The sequence below is a fragment of the Monodon monoceros genome, unplaced genomic scaffold (genome assembly GCF_005190385.1).
Source record: "Monodon monoceros isolate NGI ecotype Baffin Bay Population unplaced genomic scaffold, NGI_Narwhal_1 Super_Scaffold_6, whole genome shotgun sequence".
In the NCBI taxonomy this organism is placed as follows: domain Eukaryota; kingdom Metazoa; phylum Chordata; class Mammalia; order Artiodactyla; family Monodontidae; genus Monodon; species Monodon monoceros.
In genome coordinates this window covers 50,734,835-50,758,767 of record NW_021703783.1, presented here as the reverse complement: position 1 = coordinate 50,758,767, position 23,933 = coordinate 50,734,835, and the positions used below count along the sequence as shown (strand labels likewise).

Here is a 23,933-nt window from a genome sequence, read left to right as displayed (position 1 = left end):
AGTATCATTGACTATTTCATGGACTGACCTATTACCAAGCACAGAGAAGAGAGTCTGACTCAATACATTTTTGTTGAGCTCAACTGAACTTGAAGAACAAACTATACTGATAGAAGACAACAATCACAAATGTTCTCAGCGGTAAGAGACATTATTTCAACCATGAAATAAGAGCCAGATTCAATGAAAAGAACATTCCAAGATATCTACTCCAATCTCCACCCAGGAGTAATAAAAACCCTTCACTACTTATTTGTCTAGAAATGCAACAGAAAAACTGGATTATAAGTCTGAAGAAATCAATAGAGCAAAACATTAATGAGTTGGAAAACAGGAGAGCTGATAAGAAATTCAGGTAACCAGTTCTGGAGGTCCAATATCCATACAGTAGAAGTTCTAGAAAGAAAAAGCAGAGAAATCTGAGGATGAGATAATGAAATTATTTAAGAAAATTTCCCAAAATTGAAGAATATGAGTTTCCAGAATTCCAGAGTCCCCATCATAAAAATCCATGGGAGAAATTTCTCCCAGATCTCACAGCTAGGAATATTTGCCCTTCTCAACAACTGTTTGTTTGTTCATTTACTTTAACCTAGTAGACAGAGTCAACTGACTGCTTCTCTCTTCGCTTTGGGAACTTTGGCCTTAAGGGAACTTAAAAGCTGAATCTGCAGTCTACATTAACACGCAAATAGGACAGTATGCATATCAGCATTCAATCCACTCTTGGCAGTAATCCTTTTATCATGTTTAACTTTATTTTCCACTTGACATGCATTTTTCTTTTTAAATAAATTTATTTATTTATTTATTTTTGGCTGCGTTGGGTCTTCACTGCTGCACAAGGGCTTTCCCTAGTTGCAGTGAGTGGGGGCTACTTTTCATTGTGGTGCGCGGGCTTCTCATTGCAGTGGCTTCTCTTGTTACGGGGCGTGGGCTCTAGGCGTGCAGTCTTCAGTAGTTGTGCCACGTGGGCTCAGTAGTTGTGGCTTGCAGCGCCTAGAGCACAGGCTCAGTAGCTGTGGCGCACGGGCTTAGTTGCTCTGTGACATGTGGGATCTTCCCAGACCAGGGCTCAAACCAGTGTCCCCTGCATTGGCAGGCGGATTCTTAACCACTGCACCACCAGGGAAGTCCCTGACATGCATTTCTTTATATTTTAAAAAATCATGCTCAACTGTGGGCACTTTTTGTAAGCCATTTCAAATTCTTTCTGGAACTGGGGTGGGGTAAGTTAATAAATAAAACACCATCCACTTTGGAAAAAAAACCCTATGCTAATTAATGTTTGCCTACTATTAGAGGATATAGTCTAACCTATAAAATTTTCTACATAAAAATGAAAGTGGGGGCTTCCCTGGTGGTGCAGTGCTTAAGAATCCACCTGCCAATGCAGGGGACACAGGTTCAAGCCCTGGTCTGGGAGGTTCCCACATGCCGTGGAGCAACTAAGCCCGTGCGCCACAACTAGTGAGCCTGTGAGCCACAACTACTGAAGCCTGCACTCCTAGAGCCTGTGCTCCACAACAAGAGAAGCCACCACAATGAGAAGCCCACGCACTGCAATGAAGAGTAGCCCCCGCTCATCGCAACTAGAGAAAGCCCACACACAGCAACAAAGACCCAACGCAGCCAAAAATAAATAAATAAAATAAATTTATATTAAAAAAAAAAGAAAGTGGATGCAGCCTTGTCACCAAAACAACACAATGGCAGAGAGAGGAGTTCAAAACAATGAGATAAATAACAGAGCCACAAATAACTTGTGAGAATTAAAAAATATTAAAATAAAGTTGAAAAGCAAGTTGCAGCAAATGCAATGTGGTGTCCAGAATAAGATTCTGGAACAGAAAAAGGCCATTAATGGACAAACTGGTGAAATCAAAATAAAGTGTGTTTTTTAGTTAATAGTACTGTACCAATAGTAGTTTCTTAGTTTTGACAAATATACTATAGTTATATAAGATGCTAACATTAGGGAAAGCTGGGCGAAGGGTACACGGGAACTCTCTGTACTAACTTCCCAACTCTTCCATAAATCTAAAATTATTCCCAAATCAAAAGTAATTACCTCACAAGCGTAGAGGAAGGGGATACATTTATCAAAACCCATCCCACTTTGTAATTAAAATGTGTTTGTAAATTATATCCCAATAAAGTTGGTTAAATAAATAAAAAAGAAGTTGTAAAAATATATATAATCAATACAATACCATTTATGTAAAACTTGGTTACCTTGTTTCTATATGAACAGACAAATTCAGGTCAGAAATCACCTCTGAGGAGGGTGGGAAGGCCTGGGATGAGGGGAGGGCAAATGAGCCAGTTGCTTTGGGTACAAAACTTAAGAGGATACCAAGAAACTCAGCAATCAAGATAAGTAAGTTAAAAAAAATAAAAAACTCTCCAGAAAGTGGGCACAAAGGGAACATAACTCAACATAATAAAGGCCATATATGACAAACCCAAAGCTAACATCATACTCAACGGTGAAAAGCTGAAAGCATTCCCTCTAAGATCAGGAACAAGACAAGGATACCCACCCTCGCCACTTTTATTAAACATAGTTTTGGAAGTCCTAGCCACAGCATCAGAGAAGAAAAACAAATAAAAGCAATCCAAATTAAAAAGGAAAAAGTAAGACTGTTATTATTTGCAAATGACATGATAGTATACATAGAAAATCCTAAAGATGCCACCAGAAAGCTACTAGAGCTCATCGATGAATTCAGTAAAGCTGCAGGACACAAAATTAATATATGGAAATCTGTTACATTTCTATACACTAACAGTAAACTATCAGAAAGAGAAATTAGGAAACAATTCCATTTATAACCACTTCAGAAAGAATAAAATACCTAGGACTAAAAAGGAAGCAGAATACCTGTACTCCAAAAACTGTAAGACACTGATGAGAGAAATTGAAGACGACACAAACAGATGGAAAAATACACCATGTTCTTGGATTGAATCAATATTGTTAAAATGACCATATTACCCAAGGCAATCTACAGAGTCAATGTAATCCCTATCGAATTACCAGCATTTGGTAATTTGACATTTGTGACATTTTTCACAGAACTGGAACAAAAAATTTTTAAATTCGTATAGAAACACAAAAACCCAAAATAGCCAAAACAAGTTTGAGAAAGAAGAATGGAGCTGAAGGAATCATGCTCCCTGACTTCAGACTATACTACAAAGCTACAGTCATCAAAACAGTATGGTACTGGCATAAAAAAAGACACAGATCAATCCAATAGGATAGAAAGCCCAGAAATAAACCCATGCACTTATGGTCAATTAATCTATGACAACAGAGGCAAGAATATACAATGGAGAAAAGACAGTCTCTTCAATAAGTGGTGCTGGGAAAACTGGACAGCTACATGTAAAAGAACGAAATTAGAACATTCTCTAACACCATATACAAAAATAAACTCAAAACAGATTAAAGAGCTAAATGTAAGACCAGATATTTTAAAACTCCTGGAGGAAAACATAGGCAGAACACTCTTTGACATAAATCACAGCAATATTTTTGGGGATCCATCTCCTAGAGCAATGGAAAAAAAAAAGCAAAAATAAGGAAATGGGACCTCATTAAACTTAAAAGCTTTTGCACAGCAAAGGAAAGCATAAACAAAATGAAAAGACAACCTATGGACTGGGAAAAAATATTTGCAAACAATGCAACCGACAAGGGATTAATTTCCAAAATATACAAACAGCTCATACAGTTCAATATCAAAAAAACAAACAACCCAATCAAAAAATGAGCAGAAAACCTAAACAGACATTTCTCCAAAGACATATAGATGGCCAACAGGCGCATGAAAAGATGCTCAACATTACTAATTATTAGAGAAATGCAAATCAGAACTACAATGAGGTATCACCTCACACCAGTCAGAATGGCCATCATCAAAAAGTCTACAAACAATAAATGCTGGAGAGGGTGTGGAGAAAAGGGAACCCTCCTACACTGTTGGTGGGAATGTAAATTGGTGCAGCCACTATGGAGAACAGTATGGAAGTTCCTCAAAAAACTAAAAATAGGGAATTCCCTGGCGGTTCAGTGGTTAGGACTTGCACGTTCACTGCTGAGGGTGTGGGTTCAATCCCTGGTCAGGGAACTGAGATCCCGTAAGCCACACAGCATGGACAAAAAATAAAGTTACTTGCATTTTTTAAAAATTAAAAAAAAGAAACTAAAAATAGAATTACCATATGATCCAGCAATCCCACTCCTGGGCATCTATCCAGAGAAAACTCTAATTTGAAAAGATACATGCACCCCAATGTTCACAGCAGCACTACTTACAATAGCCAAGACATGGAAGCAACCTAAATGTGAATCGACACATGAATGGATAAAGAAGACGTGGTACGTATGTGTGTGTGTGTGTGTGTGTATATATATATATATAAATACACACACACACACACACACACACACACACACACACACAAACGGAATACTACTCAGCCATAAAAAAGAATGAAATAGGGAATTCCCTGGCGGTCCAGTGGTTAGGACTCGGTGCTTTCACTGCCGGGCCTAGGTTCAATCCTTAGTCAGGTAACTAAGATACCACAAGCTGCACGATGCGGCCAAAAAAAAAAAAAAAGAAAAAGGAATGAAATAATGCCATTTGCAGCAACATGGATGGACCTAGAAATTACCATACTAAGTGAAGTGAGTCAGAGAAAGACAAGTATATGATATCACTTATATGTGGAATCTAAAAAAATGATACAAATGAACTTATTTACAAAACAGAAACAGTCTCACGACATAGAAAACAAACTTATGGTTACCAAAGGGGGAAAGGAAGGGGTGGGGAGGGATAAATTAGGGATTTTGAATTAACAGATACACTCTACTATATATAAAATAAACAACAAGGACCTTCTATATCGCACAGGGCACTACTGATATATTCAATATCTTGTAATAACCAATAATGGAAAAGAATCTGAAAATATATATACATATATATTTACACGTATAACTGAATCACTTTTGTGTACACCTGAAACATTGTAAGTCAACTATATTTCAGTTTAAGAAAATAATTTAAAAGTTAAAATTTAGAGCAAAACAGATCCACAATGAACAAAATATCAAAATTTTAAATAAAGGCAAGATCAGTAAGAGTGCCATGCCAAGTGACACTGGAGACGGAAGCAAGAGGGAAATTCAGTTATTCTGGTCCTGACCGCTCTTTTCCTGGGAGACATGGGAAGGTCTTCAGGATGAGGCTTTAACTATGTCTTAGACCCAGAAAATAAAGACAGCTCTGAAGCAGACAGTGCAAAACATTAGTGTCTGTACAGTAGTTTCTGTACTTCTGCGTATTTTGTTTCCTAATTAAAAAAATAATAAAAGCAACAAAACTTAGGAAGAAAATAATGCAAGATACTCTATCTTGGCAAGCTATTTAAATTGCTTTATAAAAGTCCATTCTTACCTGAAAAGTGTGAATAGTTCTTGCCCATGCATGTTTTATGTTACAATATTGCATTAGTTTCCCAAAATCCACAGTTACTTCGAAGCCAGCCATATTATTAATGGTCAAAAATCTTTTCTTTCCAAAAGTTATATCAGTTTTATCCTGTCATCAAAACAAATAACTGTTCTGTATGTTTCCAAATATGTACACTGTAAAGGTCTGTTTTGGGGTTGAACATAAAATGCAAGCACCTTATAAATAAAATAGCATGTATAATTGTTAAGAATTTCAAAAAGCTTAAAATCTATGCTTGAGCATCAACTGAATACAGACACACCCAAATATTTTAATAACCACAAATGGAAGTTTTTGGTCCTTGAAATTTAACCTTAATTTGACTCTTTGGAGAACAGTCTGTGTTGTCTTTCTTATTTTGAAGACTATACATTTCACTTCTTGCACTGACTATGTAAGTCTGCATGTATTTTTTGCAAAGAGTTTGCTTTTCCTCACAGATTTTAAAGAATAAACTTGTAAGTTTAAAAGCGTATTTATACAATGAGGACAAATTCAAGGTGATCACTTCTATAGTTCCTACATTTACACAGCAACCAAGCAAGTGATGCTTTGTAAAATATAATAAGTGTGTCACTTGTCCCTTGTTTTTGTTACTCAAGCACTTCAAACTTATTAAAAATGTTTCTTCACAAAGTCTTCCAGAACATGTAAGAGAAAGGAACACTTCCCAACTCACTTTATGAGGCCAGCATTAGTCAGACACCAAAACCGGACAAGATTATCACTAGAAAACTACAAACCAAGATCCCTCATGGACACAGATGCAAAAATCCTTAACAAAAAATTATAGAAGAAGAATGCCAGCTCTGATATGATTAAATTCTGAATCAATCCTCGGGCAAAAAAAGAAAACTAAATCTATCCCTCATAGGTAAAAAGGTACTATTTTTCTGTTATCATTTACCTCTGTTATGAAAAATACTTCTCCATTGCAGAGTCGAATACCACTTTCAAAGTCATGCTTATTTTTAGCAAAACCATGAGGAGTACCATTAAAGTCTTCGCCACCGGCCTTTAGTTCATTATTTTGTTGGCTGTTGAAGGTATTTTCAGGGAGTAAGTCTGAGAGATACGCATTCCTGGTACAACAAATTTTATCACCAACTCCAAATTCAAGTCTATTCTGATGGTTTCTGGGTTAGAAAATAATAATACAGCATCAGAGTTGGGAAAACCTCAATTTCATTTTCTTTAAGCATTGACTCTTACTCAGATCTGATCCAGTTCTCAAAATTATTTCCACAGTCTCTTTACGTCACTTTTGTTCTCCAAAGGTCAACAAGAAATCAGGCTCCCTCAGTTGTGGTCTATCTACACTTTCTGCAGCACCTCAAACTCAGTGACATTTCCCAGTGGAATTTTTTCAAAGTTAGAAATCTTGGCGTAAAGGCTGATGTCTCTTTGCCTTTATATTACAAAAGTTACCAAAAATCTTATTGACTCTACCTTTTAAATTCATCCTCTCCTCTCCAATCTCTCTAATCACTACCCCAATTCAAGTCTTACAGCACTTACACATATTGCTATTGTAATAATTATATTATCAGAATAATAGCAGCAAATCAAATAAGTGCTGGTGATAATACCAGTTACCGTGGTAAGTGCTTTAGGTATATTATTTCATTACATCCTTACTACAACTTTATGAGGGAAATTCTGGGTAAGTGTCCTCTTTTACATACATAGAAAGGTGAAATTACCTGCCCAAGATCACAGTTACTGTGACCCAGACTGGATGGCCCCAAACTTATGCTTTTCAACCCTTTGTTGGGCTACCTATCGTGGGTTTTTTTGTCTTTCCTCAATAAACAGGGAGCTCCTCTTGTAATTTACACTTCTCTGGGTTCTCTGCACTTAATAAAGAGTAGGTATTGATAAATGCCAGAGAAGTGAGTTAGTCTGTCCTACGTGTGAATAGAGTGGCTTTTCTATGCTCCTATTTCCCTGATAAAAGTCCACCTAAGGTACTCTCTGTAGGCACCCTATTGCTAAGGTTCTTGTACACATTCCACACACATTCTAATTTGAAAAATTGCCCTGAATTCTCCACACTCATCTTGGAGAAGCTAGAGGTAAGAAACCACAGGGACAATTTTATTCTTTATTTTTCTTATTACCCTGATTACCAAATAGTCAATTCCTAAGGATATATATTATATTTAATTGAAGATACCATTTGACTTCACAAAGGAGAAAAAAGATTTTAAAATATGCGGCTACAGTGATAAATGTCAAAACAAACAAAAGTATGGCGAATCCAGGAAGCACTGTCCTTACTTGATTAGACGGCCCGTGTAGTGCTTGCAACAGCAGGTGTTGATCACGTCGCAGTCCTGCCTGGAACACAGAAAAATACAAGGGTCACCTTAATGGAACCTCTTTTGTGTGGATTTCTGTTACCAACAATTATGAGATACTGGATTTTGTCAAAAGTTTCCAGGACTGGGACTTCCCTGGTGGTCCAGTGGTAAAGAATCTGCCTTGCAATGCAGGGGACATAGGTTCAAACCCTGGTAGGGGAACTAAGATCCCACATGCCACGGGGCAACTAAGCCCATGTGCCACAACTACTGAGCTCACTCACCTCAACTAGAGCCCGCGTACCATAAACTACAGAGCCCACGCGCTCCGGAGCCTGCGCACCACAACTAGAGAGAGGAAACCCGCACGCCACAACTAGAGAGAAGCCCGCGCACCACAACGAAGAGCCCGCACGCCGCAACTAAGACCCGACACAGCCAAAAATAAAATATAAATAAATAAATAAATAATAAATCTTTTTTTAAAAAAAAGTTTCTAGGACTTTCTCCAGGAAAAGTATTTTGTAATTTTGATCTTAACCCTTTCTTCCACTCAGATTTCCTATGAGTTACCAAATATATTATTTGGTAGAAAGAGCACCTCTTTAGGGAATTCCCTGGCAGTCCAGTTGTTAGGACTCAGCATTCTCACTGCCAAGGGCCTGGGTTCGATCCCTAGTCAGGGAACTAAGATCCCACAAGCTGCAAGGTGTGGCCAATAAAAAGAAAGAGCCCTCTTTAGAAACTGCCTTCTGCTGGACGTACCCAAGAAATACCTCAAAATAAGAGAGAGAATTCACAGTGATGAACTACCAGTCTCCCATTCCAACAGCACCTAGATTCATAAGGTATGAGATTTAAAATCTTCATTAAAAACACCAAAATTTTGTAAATGCTTTACCTTCTAAATGCAATAAATTGTGATGTTTTTGCATCTTCTAGGTCCTTTTCTTTGAGTAAAGTACTAACTGCAGAATATAAATCTGACAATTCAAGAGAAAAAAGTTAACACAGCAAAGCACTAAATTATAACATTGTTTCAATGGAGAAACTACTTCAGAATTCCTGCTAAGGGGTCCAGGAAAACATCTCACCAAATGGGATACAAGTTCACCATGGGAGCATCAACCTCATTTGTTTCATCAGCTAGGGGCAAGAGAAAAGAGAATGAAGGTGACGGTTCCAGACACTCTATCCTCAATCACTAGCCAGGACAGCTCCTAATTTGTAATATCACCACTGCATATTTACTGATGGTTTGTGAATGCTGAATTTAAAGTATGAGCAAGAGGACAAAATATGTAACATAACTACTAACGTAAGACTTCTTTCTGTCTTAAGTTCTGGTGGTACTAGTGGTCATGAGTTATAATTTGAGAATCTATATGCTTTGCGTATGTGATTTCATCTTTAATCTTCACAATACTCACATGATGTATGTATTATTATACACAGGGCCGACATTTAGCTTTTACATACCAGTATAACATATGGAGATATTTCTGTTTTAACTAGAAAATAGCTACTCCCCAAACACCACAGTGCCCTCCCTCCCACCCCAGCCATGTCTTTCCTTCCTCCAGAGCCCCCAGATGTCCCCATGATTCAGCAACTAAAAGGTTAACCCTGACACAGGAAGGGCATCCATCCAAGGGTAGAGTGACCAGACCCTACCAGCTATTAAGTAGTTTAATTAGCACCACTGATTACATCCTTGTTACAACCTGAAACTGAGGCTCTTGGAAGTAAAAGAAATTTTCCAGTGGGGTAGTGTGACCAGCCTCCCTCTTTTAGAGCTCAGATCGTTGACAGTGATAATGTCCACTTACAGCTTGTCCTTCACAGAGCACTGAGAAGCAGGCTTCCTCTAACCTCTCTCAGCAATGTTACAAATTGGGGAACATTTCTCAGGAGAGGCAGAAGAAATAAAAATTGGGGTAAAAACATTCCAGGCTTTTGGGTCCCTCGTAGCAGATAAATCACAAGGGAATGAAAAAGCCCTGATCCCTGCTCTAGGAAGACTGAATCAGTTGCTCACTGAGCCCTTCATTTTTCAGATGAAGGAAGGATTATCATTAAAAAATGTCCAAGACTCAGCTCACCACCAGCCAAGCCCCGCTTGCCAAAAGTCTCACAAAACACTGGTTTCTTTCACACGTACAGGATCACGCTGTTCTGCTCCTTGCTTTGTTCACTCTCTCTACATCTCCCAGATCAATACGTACGCTGTACTTCATTGTTTCTAAGATACGCATTTTCTTCTCATATTTTAACATCTCTGGAATTCTTGCCCAGCTATGAAGCCTGTCTTAGGCCTCTGTACCTTTCAATAATGGGAATAACTGAGTAATTTATTAAGAAATACTTATTACTTAAGTATTAAAGAATAACACTTAATTATTAACGAAAAAATACTATATGCCTCTCTAAGGAGTAATTTATTCAATTATCTTAAAGAAGAGGCTCATTTTCCAGCTGAAGTTTGCAATTAAGATAGAAAACAGCTCCAGCTAAGCTCCACTACCATTCTGAAACAACTTTTTTTTTAAGTACATTCTCATTAATGTAAAGAATGGGTACCAGAAATAAAACTAAACATATTTTAGGTAGATCTAAATGGAGTGGCAAAGAAAGCCAGTTTCTTAACCATCTTAGTCTCATTCTCTTCACCTGTACTAATACCTACTATGAACTAAGTAAGCTGTGGAGAGAATAAACATTATCTATAAATTACTCACAACATGTGTAATAAAAAACAAGTCAGGGCTTCCCTGGTGGCGCAGTGGTTGAGAGTCCGCCTGCCAATGCAGGCGACGCGGGTTCGTGCCCCGGTCCGGGAAGATCCCACATGTCGCGGAGCGGCTGGGCCCATGAGCCACGGCCGCTGAGCCTGCACGTCCGGAGCCTGTGCTCCGCAACGGGAGAGGCCACAACAGTGAGAGGCCCGCGTACCGCAGAAAAAAAAAATAAACAAACAAGTCAAAAAACAATACACAGCTTATAAACCAAATTATGTAAAACTAATATATGTCTGTGTATGGATATAATACGGTTTAAAAAGAGAAACTCCAAGCTCTTCCTATAGACGTGACCTTTATGGGGTTGATTCAGGGGAAGAGGACAGGGGATGATTAAAGGAAATAATTTTTACTTCAAACACTTCTGTATCACTTGACTTTTGTTAAGGAATATAAACGATTTCTACAATAATAAAAAAAAAAAGCCAAAAAGGCATTTACAGAATCCTATTATTACATGAGCTCATTTAAAAAAAGAATAATGTAACATGTGAATGAACACTAACCCATAGGAACTGAGATGGGGACACACAAAGGAGGACAGGCTTACAGATAAAGCTGAATGTCAATTTCACATGCAGAGTGAAAGCTGCTAAGGAGGAAGGATATACCTTGAAGAACTGTGGCAACTACAATAAATCCTCAATAAAAATCATTTAAATTTTCACTAATTCAATTCTGAGTAAACCACTATACAATTTAAAAAAGCTTGCTAAGTTTATAATATAAAGATCAAATTGTTTAAATAAATAAATAAATTCAATTTAAATAAATTCATTTGGAGCAGATAATTTAATACCTATTATTCACAAAAAACTAACATTCATATAGTTCCTCAAAACCTATGAACGCCCTCAACCTTCACAACTGTCCCCCACGCACTGTCACTATGACTCCCATTTTACAAATAGTAGAGTGATGAGACATGGGTCGTACACATAAGGCAGAAGATTCCCTATCCCGTGCACTTCCTCAGCCCTGCCACGCTGTCATCCTAACACCCACAATTAGAAGTGATGTTTGTCCACTTTACTAGAAACAGAACTGTTAGGAACTCAGCTTGGCAAGAGTTTGACAGCCTTTACTTTTGTTTCGCAAATGTACTCAAAACAACAAATGTAGTCTTTACTTTTCCAGCAAATGTACTTTTCCAGCAAATACTGTACCTTTACAGTATTTGCTGTAAAAGAAAAGCTTCATTCGTTAAGACATGCTTTCTCCTGAATGAACCTGGATTACTTAGGGCTTCGCTTTATTTTAAACTAATTATCTACATCCACTTATTTACTCAACAAATATTTACTAAGCCCTTAGTATGCATGTGTCAAGAGCTTACTTCTTTACAAAATGCTAAAGTCATCTGCTTTTGATGATTAATAAATTATTTATTTTCAGTGCCTAACGTTTTGCTAGCAATATTTATCATCAAAATTATAACTAGTCATTTAATAACTATATTACAAAACTGAAATATTTAACCCTATATAACATAAAAGTTTATACTTACAAGAGTGATGATTACTTTTTGAGAACTGAGAACTGGTATCTTCTCCTGGGAGTCTAACAAAAATAAATGATTTATCTTGTATTGAGACAGGGAATGTTGGATCATCAGAGATATTCAGCTCTGCATCAAATGTTGGAAACTGGCGTCTCGAGATTCTTAAATAAAGGTAAAATAATACACTAACAGCATTAGCATCCAAAAATGTATCTTCACATATGAGCAGAGATAATGTCATTACAAGAATTAATATCTGTGAATAGGTCATAAACAGGGTAAAAGGGCTACCCATATATGCATTATAAATAGTAAATGAGTTTCAAAATACACTTAGCTAGACCATAATGTTACTTTTATCCATCAGTCCCCTACCCCTAGCACATTAAAAGTATTAGAAAAAGTTGTCATGGAATTTACTAAGCAACATTCTGAGAACTTGACCTACTTTTCTCCAGACCGCTAAAGAACCAAACCAAGTAGGTATTATCCTCATTTCACAGATGAGCAACATGAGGCGTAGTTAACTACAGTGGGGTTGTCCAAGATCAGAGGTAAAAAGCGGGGTAGCTAGGAGGGAAATTTGGGCCCACTGGGCTCCATATTCCTTTCTATTTAAATTAATTTGAACTCTTTGGGGCCTTTTCCATACATTTACATCATACTCTTTCTTTTCTCCTTTCTTCTGTATATATCATATATATGGTCTCATGTTCCCAGCTGAACCAAGTATCCACATCTTCTCTTTGTTTCTGTTCTCTCATCATCATTCTTTTGTTCTTGTATTCCCCAAGACTAGCAAGTCATATCAGAAAGCACAGTAAAGGCCGGGGGCCTTGTCATACTGGAGTCCCTCCTTGGTTATTTGGAAGAAAACTGACACCCTGTAAAGATCTAACAGCAGCCTAGCTATCAAAGGAATAGTACCCTACTGTGTCATCTTTCAATCCTTCCGAACAGGGCTGGAAGGGAGGAAAGGAGAAAGAGGGAAGAAGGCTGTCCCTGCTGGAACTAACCCAGATTTAATTTGGGGTACTGAGAAACACCATGGATTTCCTGCTTTGCTTCTGACCCAGGACATGTAACATACTTCTAGCTCTAGAAGCTTTTCCGTGGTATCACTGGGATCCTTCTGTCATTAAACACTTGGTGATGATGACCAAGAATGACCAAGAATAATAAAAGGAGCACAGCTCAGCCCAAAAGATATCGAAAGGGTTACTAAAAGGAAATCCTAAATTTCAGATAAAATTGAGTTCTAAGAAACCTAATGTGCCTTAGATTCTTCCAAGATTTCTAGACTTTAAAATGACCCATCATCCACCAACATTCCAAAACTGAGGTGGACTTTAGGTAGGAGCAGAAGAGTTATAGATAAGAGTTATAGAAGAGTTATAGTTACACTTCCAACGGCATTATTTTTCTTAACGTCCCAGTACGAACCTATATCATCTACCCTATTCCTGTCCATTCTGCCTCTACACCCACTATCTTTTCCAGGGTAGATGGGGCAGGGAGATAGGAGGCTTTGAATATTCTAGTTTCTGCTGACATCCAACCAAGAAAATGTTTAAGCAACAAAAACTGCATCTTGTAGTCTAATACAATACCCTGTCGTGCTAAATATCTGAACCCAATAGCTACTGCAAAGACCTCCACATAAGCTAATAAGTTTTTCATCCATCATTAAAGAAATAAGAACTCTTCTGACAGAAAACAAATCATCGTAAAGAAAGCACTTCTTTGAGCAAAATCTACCTTCCAATTTAATTCTACGTTATCTAGTAAGTCATTTTTTGTCCTCAAGTGTAGTCAGAAATCTAGTTCCAGGTCCTAAGCCCCAGATGGATACACAGCAGGTCCAAGGGCAGGAGGACAGACACACACAAAATGTTGTACAAAGAAGACCTAACGCAATGAAGTTTCAGGCTAAATTCGTGATCTTAGCAACAGTTCAGGACCTATGCTAAATTTTTATTCAAATCAACTATAATCCCCTGCCACTCAGCTGACTGCCCCATGATCCCTATAATTCCCCAAATAACGGACAGTGATAAGGTAGAACCAAAATAATTCCATGCAGATACAGAAATAAAGTATGCACTACAGCCAATAAAGGGAAAATGAAACCTAAAACCAACCAACAAACAAAAACAGCACCTTGTAAGAGTCAAAAACAAAGATAAATTTTGGCCCAATGAATAAAAAGTCTCTTAATATTCTGTGGTCCCATCACATCTATTACAGAGGATTACTCTAAAGGCTTATGCAAAGATTAAGGAAAGAGAAGGATTCTTTCCTACTTTAAGGAGAGGAATATGCCTCAGGTGCCACCAGGATTCATCAAGGAGTAAAATACCTTTTCTTTTGCTTTTTTTTTTTTTTTTTTTTTGCTTTGGGCTCCCCTTATAAAAATTACACGAAATGTCTTCCCAAGTCACCCTTGAACTCTAATGAATTCATTTCCAAGTCTCTGTTCCCCTTGGGTTTATTCTGGTCTCTAAGCCTGATGCAACTTTATATATACTTTTAAAATCAGGAAAACACATTTATACTTAAATTTCAACACTAATTTATCTTGGATCAATAATGAAAAATACTTTGCTTTTCTAACTGTGGGACAAAAGGTATACATATACCTGAAGGACAGAAAAGGTTTGCTAAAAGAGCATAGTGAACATACTGCACTGAATCACCCTAATTCAAAAGCTAATATTTTTTTTACCTTTATTTCTAATACGACAGAGAGAAAATGCAAAATTTTAGTTATATTATACCTCGTAGCATTGTCCACAATTAGTTCAGATTCTGCTCTATGGTTTGTCTTTAGTTCAATAGCACAATTTCTTGACTTGAGAGTCTCAAAAAGATCTTTCAGCAAGTTACCAGGTTCAATACTGGGTAACTGTCTAATATCACCTAAAAGGGGGAAAAATACATAGAGTAGGTTTTATGTAACTGGGATCTGGAAATTTAGAAATTATTTTTATTTCTCCCTACTGATATATGCTATAATTATAAAGACTTACTCTGAGGAAAAACGAAAAAAATCTTCGTTTAAAATTACTTAAGAACATTAAGTCTTCAAAAATATTCAACAACAACAATAACAACAAAAACCATTCCAATTGGGCTTCCCTGGTGGCGCAGTGGTTGAGAGTCTGCCTGCCAATGCAGGGGACACGGGTTCGTGCCCCGGTCCGGGAAGATCCCACATGCCGCGGAGCGGCTGGGCCCGTGAGCCATGGCCGCTGAGCCTGCACGTCCGGAGCCTGTGCTCCGCAACGGGAGAGGCCACAACAGTGAGAGGCCCGTGTACCGCAAAAAAACAAAACAAAACAAAACAAAAAAAATTCCAATTAAACAATATAAGACAGAAAAAATAGTGATAACACAGTAAGGTAAAACATGAACTTTTTTCATATCTATAAACACAGGCAAACTGTTGGGGCATATATTTTCACCAACAGGTAAAGGAAAAAACAGGCCTTAGATATCTAGAATTTAGTCACTTATTCAATCTTGCTCAATGTCTTACTAAACATGGAAAAATCTATGGCCTCAAATAAACTTAACGTACAAAATGCAAAATAAACAAACCCAGTGCATTTGATAATAAATTCAGTAATGTAATGATAACATTTTGCTCTATTAAAAATCTTTTTACTTTAAACACACAAGCAAACCTTAGAGAAAAGAGAAACTATTTTCTGGTGGAAACTGAAAGAATGCTTAAGCTATTAATAAAACCAACTGCTTACACAATATCCTCAAATACGTAAAACAGTTATTTATAAATATATTGATTCTCTCATTGCAATTCTATTTTTTCCTCCATTAAAAAACATGGTCTACACATCGGTACTACCTAATAGCATCAAACTGAATCTCACCGGAATTGGAAAGGACTTGTGAGGCTGGTGAGGTCTAAAGTGAATTACTAGCTTGAAATCGTAAAATTACTTTTAAGTGGTCTATAATTCAAGACTTTCTATTACTTCCAAATGATCTACATCCTGATTTACTCTGAGTCTGTGAGAATTTTACTATTTTAATAGTCACCATTTAGGTAATTACAGTAACTCCTCACAACTCTATTTCATTCACAACCTAGGCTTGCTGATATCCTGGCCAAAACAAAGAGCCACCCAAGCTGATAGAGACTGGTCAGACTGAACTCAGAGTGGCTTCAGAGTGGGGTCTGAGAAATGGCTTCCCGCCTGTAGGATATGGATATTAAAACAGTGAAATGGTATAAAGAACGTACTAACCACAATAATTTGAACCAAACAATTAGGATTCCAACAATATTTTAACTTACCAAGGATAATAAGCTTAGCAAGTTGGGAGTGCTCACACAGTAAATTTAAAACTGATTTAAAGATTCCGACAGATACCAAACTCCCTTCATCCACAACCAGAACTCTAACCGAAGAAAATTTCCATGGCATGTCCTTGGTCATTGTTTTTGTCTCCCATAAGTAGAAGCTATAATTGACCTACAAGCAAAATATGGCATTTTAAAATTCAGGTTATAAAATTTACCAAAAAAGAAAAAAAATTTTTTTAACAACATATTCTTTTAAAACAAAACTCTTAAATGGGGAAGGGACAGGGAGGATGTACATAGAGTAACACAGGGAAACAGACTAAAGAAAGAGAACACAAAAGTTATAGGATGAATCCCAGAAAAGACAGATGAAATAGTTCAAAACATTGCTTCCTAGGGAGTACTTGGTGTGTTTAACAAGCTTCTCACACAGCACCATTCCACTGCAAGAACCCCAACTGCTCTCTTACCACTCTTGACCAGACAGAGCTCCCTATTGTTTTCTAGCCCCAAATAAACCTTCTCTTGGCCTTCTGAGATGGCCCAAACACTTAAGCCCCACTCTTCTGCCAACTGTAACACTCCATTCTGGAAATTAGGGGGTGCCTGCCCAAACTATGAAAATACTACTTTTTCTCCTAGTATTCTAAACTCCCTTACGTCCCCAACATTGAAAAAACCACCACCAAGACAACTAAAAAAACTATTTATTACAGGGGTAATAATATGTACTATTTAAAAAAATACAGAAGAGGGAAACATTTTTTTGTAAAATTACAACCAGAGAATGTTAAATGTTTTGTTGTATACCATTTCCACAAATGTTTCTATGTTGTATGCATTTATCTATATATGCTCACTTACACTAAAAAATTATTTGCATTTTTTTCTGCTAAACCCGGTATCCCTAGCCCAAGGATGATAGCTAAGTGGCATAAGTGCCACCTCAATGCCTCTCCTGTGCCCTTACACTCTTTCCTGAGCCTAAACATGGCTTCAGAAATGTCCTCCCAGCATCCCAACCTGATATTAAGATACTACCAATTGATCAGAGTTGGAACTTAAGATGAAATTTAGTAACGATCCCTCTCTGGCCTCTCCTTTTCTAATTCAATCCTTCAGACTAAACAGAAGTGAAGGCGTAATGGAAAAAATCATAAACTGATCAGAAGACTCTTCCACCAATGAGCTACACTGAACTGCTCTAGGATCATGCCCACTCACGTGACAAATAAAAGTAATGCAAAAGCAATTTCTGAGGTGGCTCGTGGGTCTATGATTCTGGTAGCCTTCCTTAGAACTGCTTTCTTCATTTCACTCTCTTGCTTAGGAACCTAAATGGCTCCCCAGTAAATCAAGTCCAAGCTTCTTTGTTAGGTATATAAGGTCTGTAGTAAATGAAGGGATCATGGCATCTTGGTAAGAGAAGCAAGCTGGGAGGTCAGAAATGTGAATCCCAGTGCTAGCTCTGCACTCAGTTAAGGTTTGGGGCCAATTGTTTAACACACCCAAATTTTAAATGGCTCTCCTGTAAAATGCAGATAACATCACTTACCCACTTCACTCGTTTGTCAAGGATTTAATGAAATGGCAAAATACTTTACAAACTTTAAAGCTCAAATTCCCGGTCTAAACCAAGTGTAATTTCCATTATCTTAGAATACACAGACTTCATTCCAATCAACGCAGTCCCCTCAAAACCCTCTATATGCACTTGATCATTCACCTCAATGCCTCTGGGAAGGCCTTTCCCTTAAATAAAATGTTCTTCTCCTTACCTGAGCTTCCTTGTCCATTAGACTCCAATTCAATTATTATTTCCTTCAGAAATCTTCCAACGACTAAGTTCCTTGATCTATAAAATGGCAGATCAGGGCTAAAGGAAACTCTCCAACTCTTTACAAGTTTAAAACTTCATGACTTTTAACTATAGCCAAAGCTATTTTTTTCAAGCATCTTAATTCATTTGAAATTTTTATTATGCAACTACTATTTGCTAGGCATTGTTGTAGGCAAAGGAGATAAAGCACTAAACCAGATGATCCAAGTCCTCACTTTGACGGAGCTTTCATTCTACAAAATGTGGACTCATGTTTGAAACCAGTCCCATTGAGAAACAGGGCATGTGCCAGAATCTAAACTAACTACAGCATTAAGCATACACTTTAGTTTACCTGACTTTTTTTTTTTTTTCATAATAAGACGTTCTCAATGAAGGAAGCGGTACACTGATCTACTTTCTGGCACAAGCTCCTAACTCACTGCAAACAGTAACAGTTTATATAGACTGGCTGTTTTGAGTGGCACTGATCTAAGTGATTAGCTACCACAAGGCAAGGATCTAGAAGACATTCAATAAATGCCTACTGGAAGAGTCAGTGTCAGAGTGAGGAGGTGTGAGAGCGTGGCAGCTCCTGGCTTTGGAAATGGAGGAAGGAAGCCACGATCCAAGAAATGTCGGCATCCTCCGGGAAGGAGCTCGGCCCTGATGACACCTTGACACACTGTGACCTCTGTTTTGGACTGCTAGCTTTCAGAACTAGCAAGAAATTTGGGCACAGAGAAGCTAAATAACTTATTGAATACGAAACAACCAGCAAGGATGGAGACAGTATTCAGCCAAGTTCTATTTTTAGGTTTTTGAGAAACCAGCATACTCTTTTCCACAGTGGCTGCACCAATTTACGTTCTCACCAACAATATAGTCTTGGGAGAGTGTACTTTCTAAGAATTTGTCCGGGGACGAGGGGAAGATGGCGGAAGAGTAAGACACGGAGATCACCTTCCTCCCCACAGATACACCAGAAATACATCTACACGTGGAACAACTCCTACAGAACACCTACTGAAGGCTGGCAGAAGACCTCAGACCTCCCAAAAGTTAAGAAACCCCCCAACGTACCTGGGTAGGGCAAAAGAAAAAAGAATAAACAGAGACAAAAGAATAGGGCCGGGACCTGCACCAGTGGGAGGGAGCTGTGCAGGAGGAAAGGTTTCCACACACTAGGAAGCCCCTTCGCGGGCGGAGACTGCGGGAGGCGGAGCGGGGGAGCTTCGGAGCCGCGGAGGAGAGCGCAGCAACAGGGGTGCGGGGGGCAAAGCGGGGAGATTCCCGCACAGAGGATCGGTGCCAACCGGCACTCACCAGCCCGAGAGGCTTGTCTGCTCACCCGCCGGGGCGGGAGGGGCTGGGAGCTGAGACTCGGGCTTCGGTGGGAGCGCAGGCAGAGGACCGGGGTTGGCAGCGTGAACACAGCCTGAAGGGGTTAGTGCACCACAGCTAACCGGGAGGGAGTCCGGGAAAAGGTCTGGAGCTGCCAAAGAGGCAAGAGACTTTTTCCTCCCTCTTTGTTTCTTGGTGCGCGAGGAGAGGGGATTGAGAGCGCTGCTTAAAGGAGCTCCAGAGACGGGCGCGAGCCGCAGCTAAAAGCGCGGACCCCAGAGACGGGCGGGAGATGCTAAGGCTGCTGCTGCGGCCACCAAGAAGCCTGTGTGCGAGCACAGGTCACTATCCACACCCGCCTTCCGGGGAGCCTGTGCAGCCCGCCACTGCCAGGTTCCCGGGATGCAGGGACAACTTCCCCGGGAGAACGCAAACACAGTGGGCCTCAGGCTGGTGCAACGTCACGCTGGCCTCTGCCGCCGCAGGCTCACCCCGCACTCCGTGCCCCTCCCTCCCCCCGGCCTGAGTTAGCCAGAGCCCCCGAATCAACGGCTCCTTTAACCCCGTCCTGTCTGAGCAAAGACCAGACGCCCTCCGGCGACCTACACGCAGAGGTGGGGCCAAATCCAAAGCTGAGCCCCTGGGAGCTGTGAGAACAAAGAAGAGAAAGGGAAATCTCTCCCAGCAGCCTCAGGAGCAGCGGATTAAAGCTCCACAATCAACTTGATGTACCCTGCATCTGTGGAATACATGAATAGACAATGAATCATCCCAAACTGAGGAGGTGGACTTTGAGAGCAAGAGTTATGATTTTTTCCTCTTTATGTGAGTGTGTATGTGTATGCTTCTATAGGAGATTTTGTCTGTATAGCTTTGCTTCCACCATTTGTCCTAAGGTTCTATCCGTCCGTTTTTTTAAAAATTTTTTTTCTTAATAATTATTTTTAATTTAATAACTATATTATATTTTACTTTATTTTATTTTACTTTATCTTCTTTCTTTTTTCCTTCCTTCCCTCCTTCCTTCCTTCCTCCCACCGTCCCTCCCTCCCTCCCTCCGTCCCTTTCTTTCTTTCCTTCTTACTTTCTTCCTTCCTTCCCTCCTTTCTTTCTTTCTTTCTTTCTTTCTTCCTACTTCTACTAATTCTTTCTCTCTGCCTTTTTTCTCCCTTTTATTCTGAGCCATGTGGATGAAAGGCTCTTGGTGCTGCAGCCAGGAGTCAGTGCTGTGCCTCTGAGGTGGGAGAGCCAACTTCAGGACACTGGTCAAAAACAGACCTCCCAGCTCCACATAATATCAAACAACGAAAATCTCCCAGAGATCTCCATCTCAACACCAGCACCCAGCTTCACTTAACGACCAGCAAGCTACAGTGCTGGACACCCTATGCCAAACAACTAGCAAAACAGGAACACAACCCCACCCATTAGCAGAGAGGCTGCCTAAAATCATAATAAGTCCACAGACACCGCAAAACACACCACCAGACATGGACCTGCCCACCAGAAAGACAAGATCCAGCCTCATCCACCAGAACACAGGCACTAGTCACCTCCACCAGGAAGCCTACACAACCCACTGAACCAACCTTAGCCACTGGGGACAGACACCAAAAACAACGGGAACTACGAACCTGCAGCCTGCAAAAAGCAGAACCCAAACACAGTTAGATAACCAAAATGAGAAGACAAAAAACGCACCGCAGATGAAGGAGCAAGATAAAAACCCACCAGACCTAACAAATGAAGAGGAAATCGGCAGTCTACCTGAAAAAGAATTCAGAATAATGATAGTAAAGATGATCCAAAATCTTGGAAATAGAATAGACAAAATGCAAGAAACATTTAACAAGGACCTAGAAGAACTAAAGATGAAACAAACAATAATGAACAACACAATAAATGAAATGAAAAATACTCCAGATGGGATCAATAGCAGAATAACTGAGGCAGAAGAACGGATAAGTGACCTGGAAGATAAAATAGTGGAAATAACTGCTGCAGACCACAATAAAGAAAAGAGAATGAAAAGAACTGAGGACAGTCTCAGAGACCTCTGGGACAACATTAAATGCACCAACATTCGAATTATAGGGGTTCCAGAAGAAGAAGAGAAAAAGAAAAAGACTGAGAAAATATTTGAAGAGATGATAGTTGAAAACTTCCCTAATATGGGAAAGGAAATAGTTAACCAAGTCCAGGAAGCACAGAGAGTCCCATACAGGATAAATCCCAGGAGAAACACGCCAAGACACATATTAATCAAACTGTCAAAAATTAAATACAAAGAAAGCATATTAAAAGCAGCAAGGGAAAAACAACAAATAACACACAAGGGAATCCCCATAAGGTTAACAGCTGATCTCTCAGCAGAAACTCTGCAAGCCAGAAGGGACTGGCAGGACATATTGAAAGTGATGAAGGAGAAAAACCTGCAACCAAGATTACTCTACCCAGCAAGGATCTCATTCAGATTTGATGGAGAAATTAAAACCTTTACAGACAAGCAAAAGCTGAGAGAGTTCAGCACCACCAAACCAGCTTTAAAACAAATGCTAAAGGAACTTCTCTAGACAAGAAACACAAGAGAAGGAAAAGACCTACAATAAGGAACCCAAAACAATTTAGAAAATGGGAATAGGAACATACATATCGATAATTACCTTAAATGTAAATGGACTAAATGTTCCCACCAAAAGACACACATTGGCTGAATGGATACAAAAACAAGACCCATATATATGCTGTCTACAAGAGACCCACTTCGGACCTAGAGACACATACAGACTGAAAGCAAGGGGATGGAAAAAGATATTCCATGCAAATGGAAACGAAAAGAAAGCTGGAGTAGCAATTCTCATATCAGACAAAATAGACTTTAAAACAAAGACTATTAGAAGAGACAAAGAGGGACACTACATAATGATCAAGGGATCGATCCAAGAAGAAGATATAACAATTGTAAATATTTATGCACCCAACATAGGAGCACCTCAGTACATAAGGCAAATACTAACAGCCATAAAAGGGGAAATCGACAGTAACACATTCATAGTAGGGGACTTTAACACCCCACTTTCACCAATGGACAGATCATCCAAAATGAAAATAAATAAGGAAACACAAGCTTTAAATGATACATTAAACAAGATGGACTTCATTGATATTTATAGGACACTCCATCCAAAAACAACAGAATACACATTTTTCTCAAGAGCTCATGGAACATTCTCCAAGATAGATCATATCTTGGGTCACAAATCAAGCCTGGGCAAATTTAAGAAAATTGAAATTGTATCAAGTATCTTTTCCGACCACAACGCCATGAGACTAGATATCAATTACAGGAAAAGATCTGTAAAAAATACAAACACATGGAGGCTAAACAATACACTACTTAATAACGAAGAGATCACTGAAAAAATCAAAGGGGAAATAAAAAAATACCTAGAAACAAATGACAATGGAGACACGACGGCCCAAAACTTATGGGATGCAACAAAAGCAGTTCTAAGAGGGAAGTTTATAGAAATACAAGCCCACCTTAAGAAACAGGAAACATCTCGAATAAACAACCTAACCTTGCACCTAAAGCAATTAGAGAAAGAAGAACAAAAAAACCCCAAAGTTAGCAGAAGGAAAGAAATCATAAAAATCAGATCAGAAATAAATGAAAAAGAAATGAAGGAAACGATAGCAAATATCAATAAAACTAAAAGCTGGCTCTTTGAGAAGATAAACAAAATAGATAAACCATTAACCAGACTCATCAAGAAAAAAAGGGAGAAGACTCAAATCAATAGAATTAGAAATGAAAAAGGAGAAGTAACAACTGACACTGCAGAAATACAAAAGATCATGAGAGATTACTACAAGCAGCTCTATGCCAATAAAATGGACAACCTGGAAGAAATGGACAAGTTCTTAGAAATGCACAACCTGCCAAGACTAAATCAGGAAGAAATAGAAAATATGAACAGACCAATCACAAGCACTGAAATTGAAACTGTGATTAAAAATCTTCCAACAAACAGAAGCCCAGGGCCAGATGGCTTCACAGGTGAATTCTATCAAACATTTAGAGAAGAGCTAACACCTATCCTTCTGAAACTCTTCCAAAATATAGCAGAGGGAGGAACACTCCCAAATTCATTCTACGAGGCCATCATCACCTTGATACCAAAACCAGGCAAGGATGTCACAAAGAAAGAAAACTACAGACCAATATCACTGATGAACATAGAAGCAAAAATACTCAACAAAATACTAGCAAACAGAATCCAACAGCACATTAAAAGGATCATACA

The 23,933-nt window shown here is 38.8% G+C and overlaps 1 protein-coding gene across 3 annotated transcripts in view; it reads right to left on the bottom strand.

Annotated features, from left to right (window-relative positions):
* The window catches only part of HELB (DNA helicase B), a 63,640-nt gene that overhangs the window by 9,095 nt on the left and 30,612 nt on the right, over positions 1 to 23,933 (bottom strand). For all 3 annotated transcript variants that reach the window (XM_029206438.1, XM_029206437.1, XM_029206439.1), the window contains 7 exons: positions 16,455 to 16,632; positions 14,911 to 15,052; positions 12,140 to 12,294; positions 8,736 to 8,817; positions 7,812 to 7,871; positions 6,439 to 6,667; positions 5,475 to 5,618 (listed from right to left, as the gene is read on the bottom strand). In XM_029206438.1, the coding sequence (XP_029062271.1) occupies positions 5,475 to 5,618; positions 6,439 to 6,667; positions 7,812 to 7,871; positions 8,736 to 8,817; positions 12,140 to 12,294; positions 14,911 to 15,052; positions 16,455 to 16,632 (990 nt within the window). The remainder of the gene's footprint in view (positions 1 to 5,474; positions 5,619 to 6,438; positions 6,668 to 7,811; positions 7,872 to 8,735; positions 8,818 to 12,139; positions 12,295 to 14,910; positions 15,053 to 16,454; positions 16,633 to 23,933) is intronic.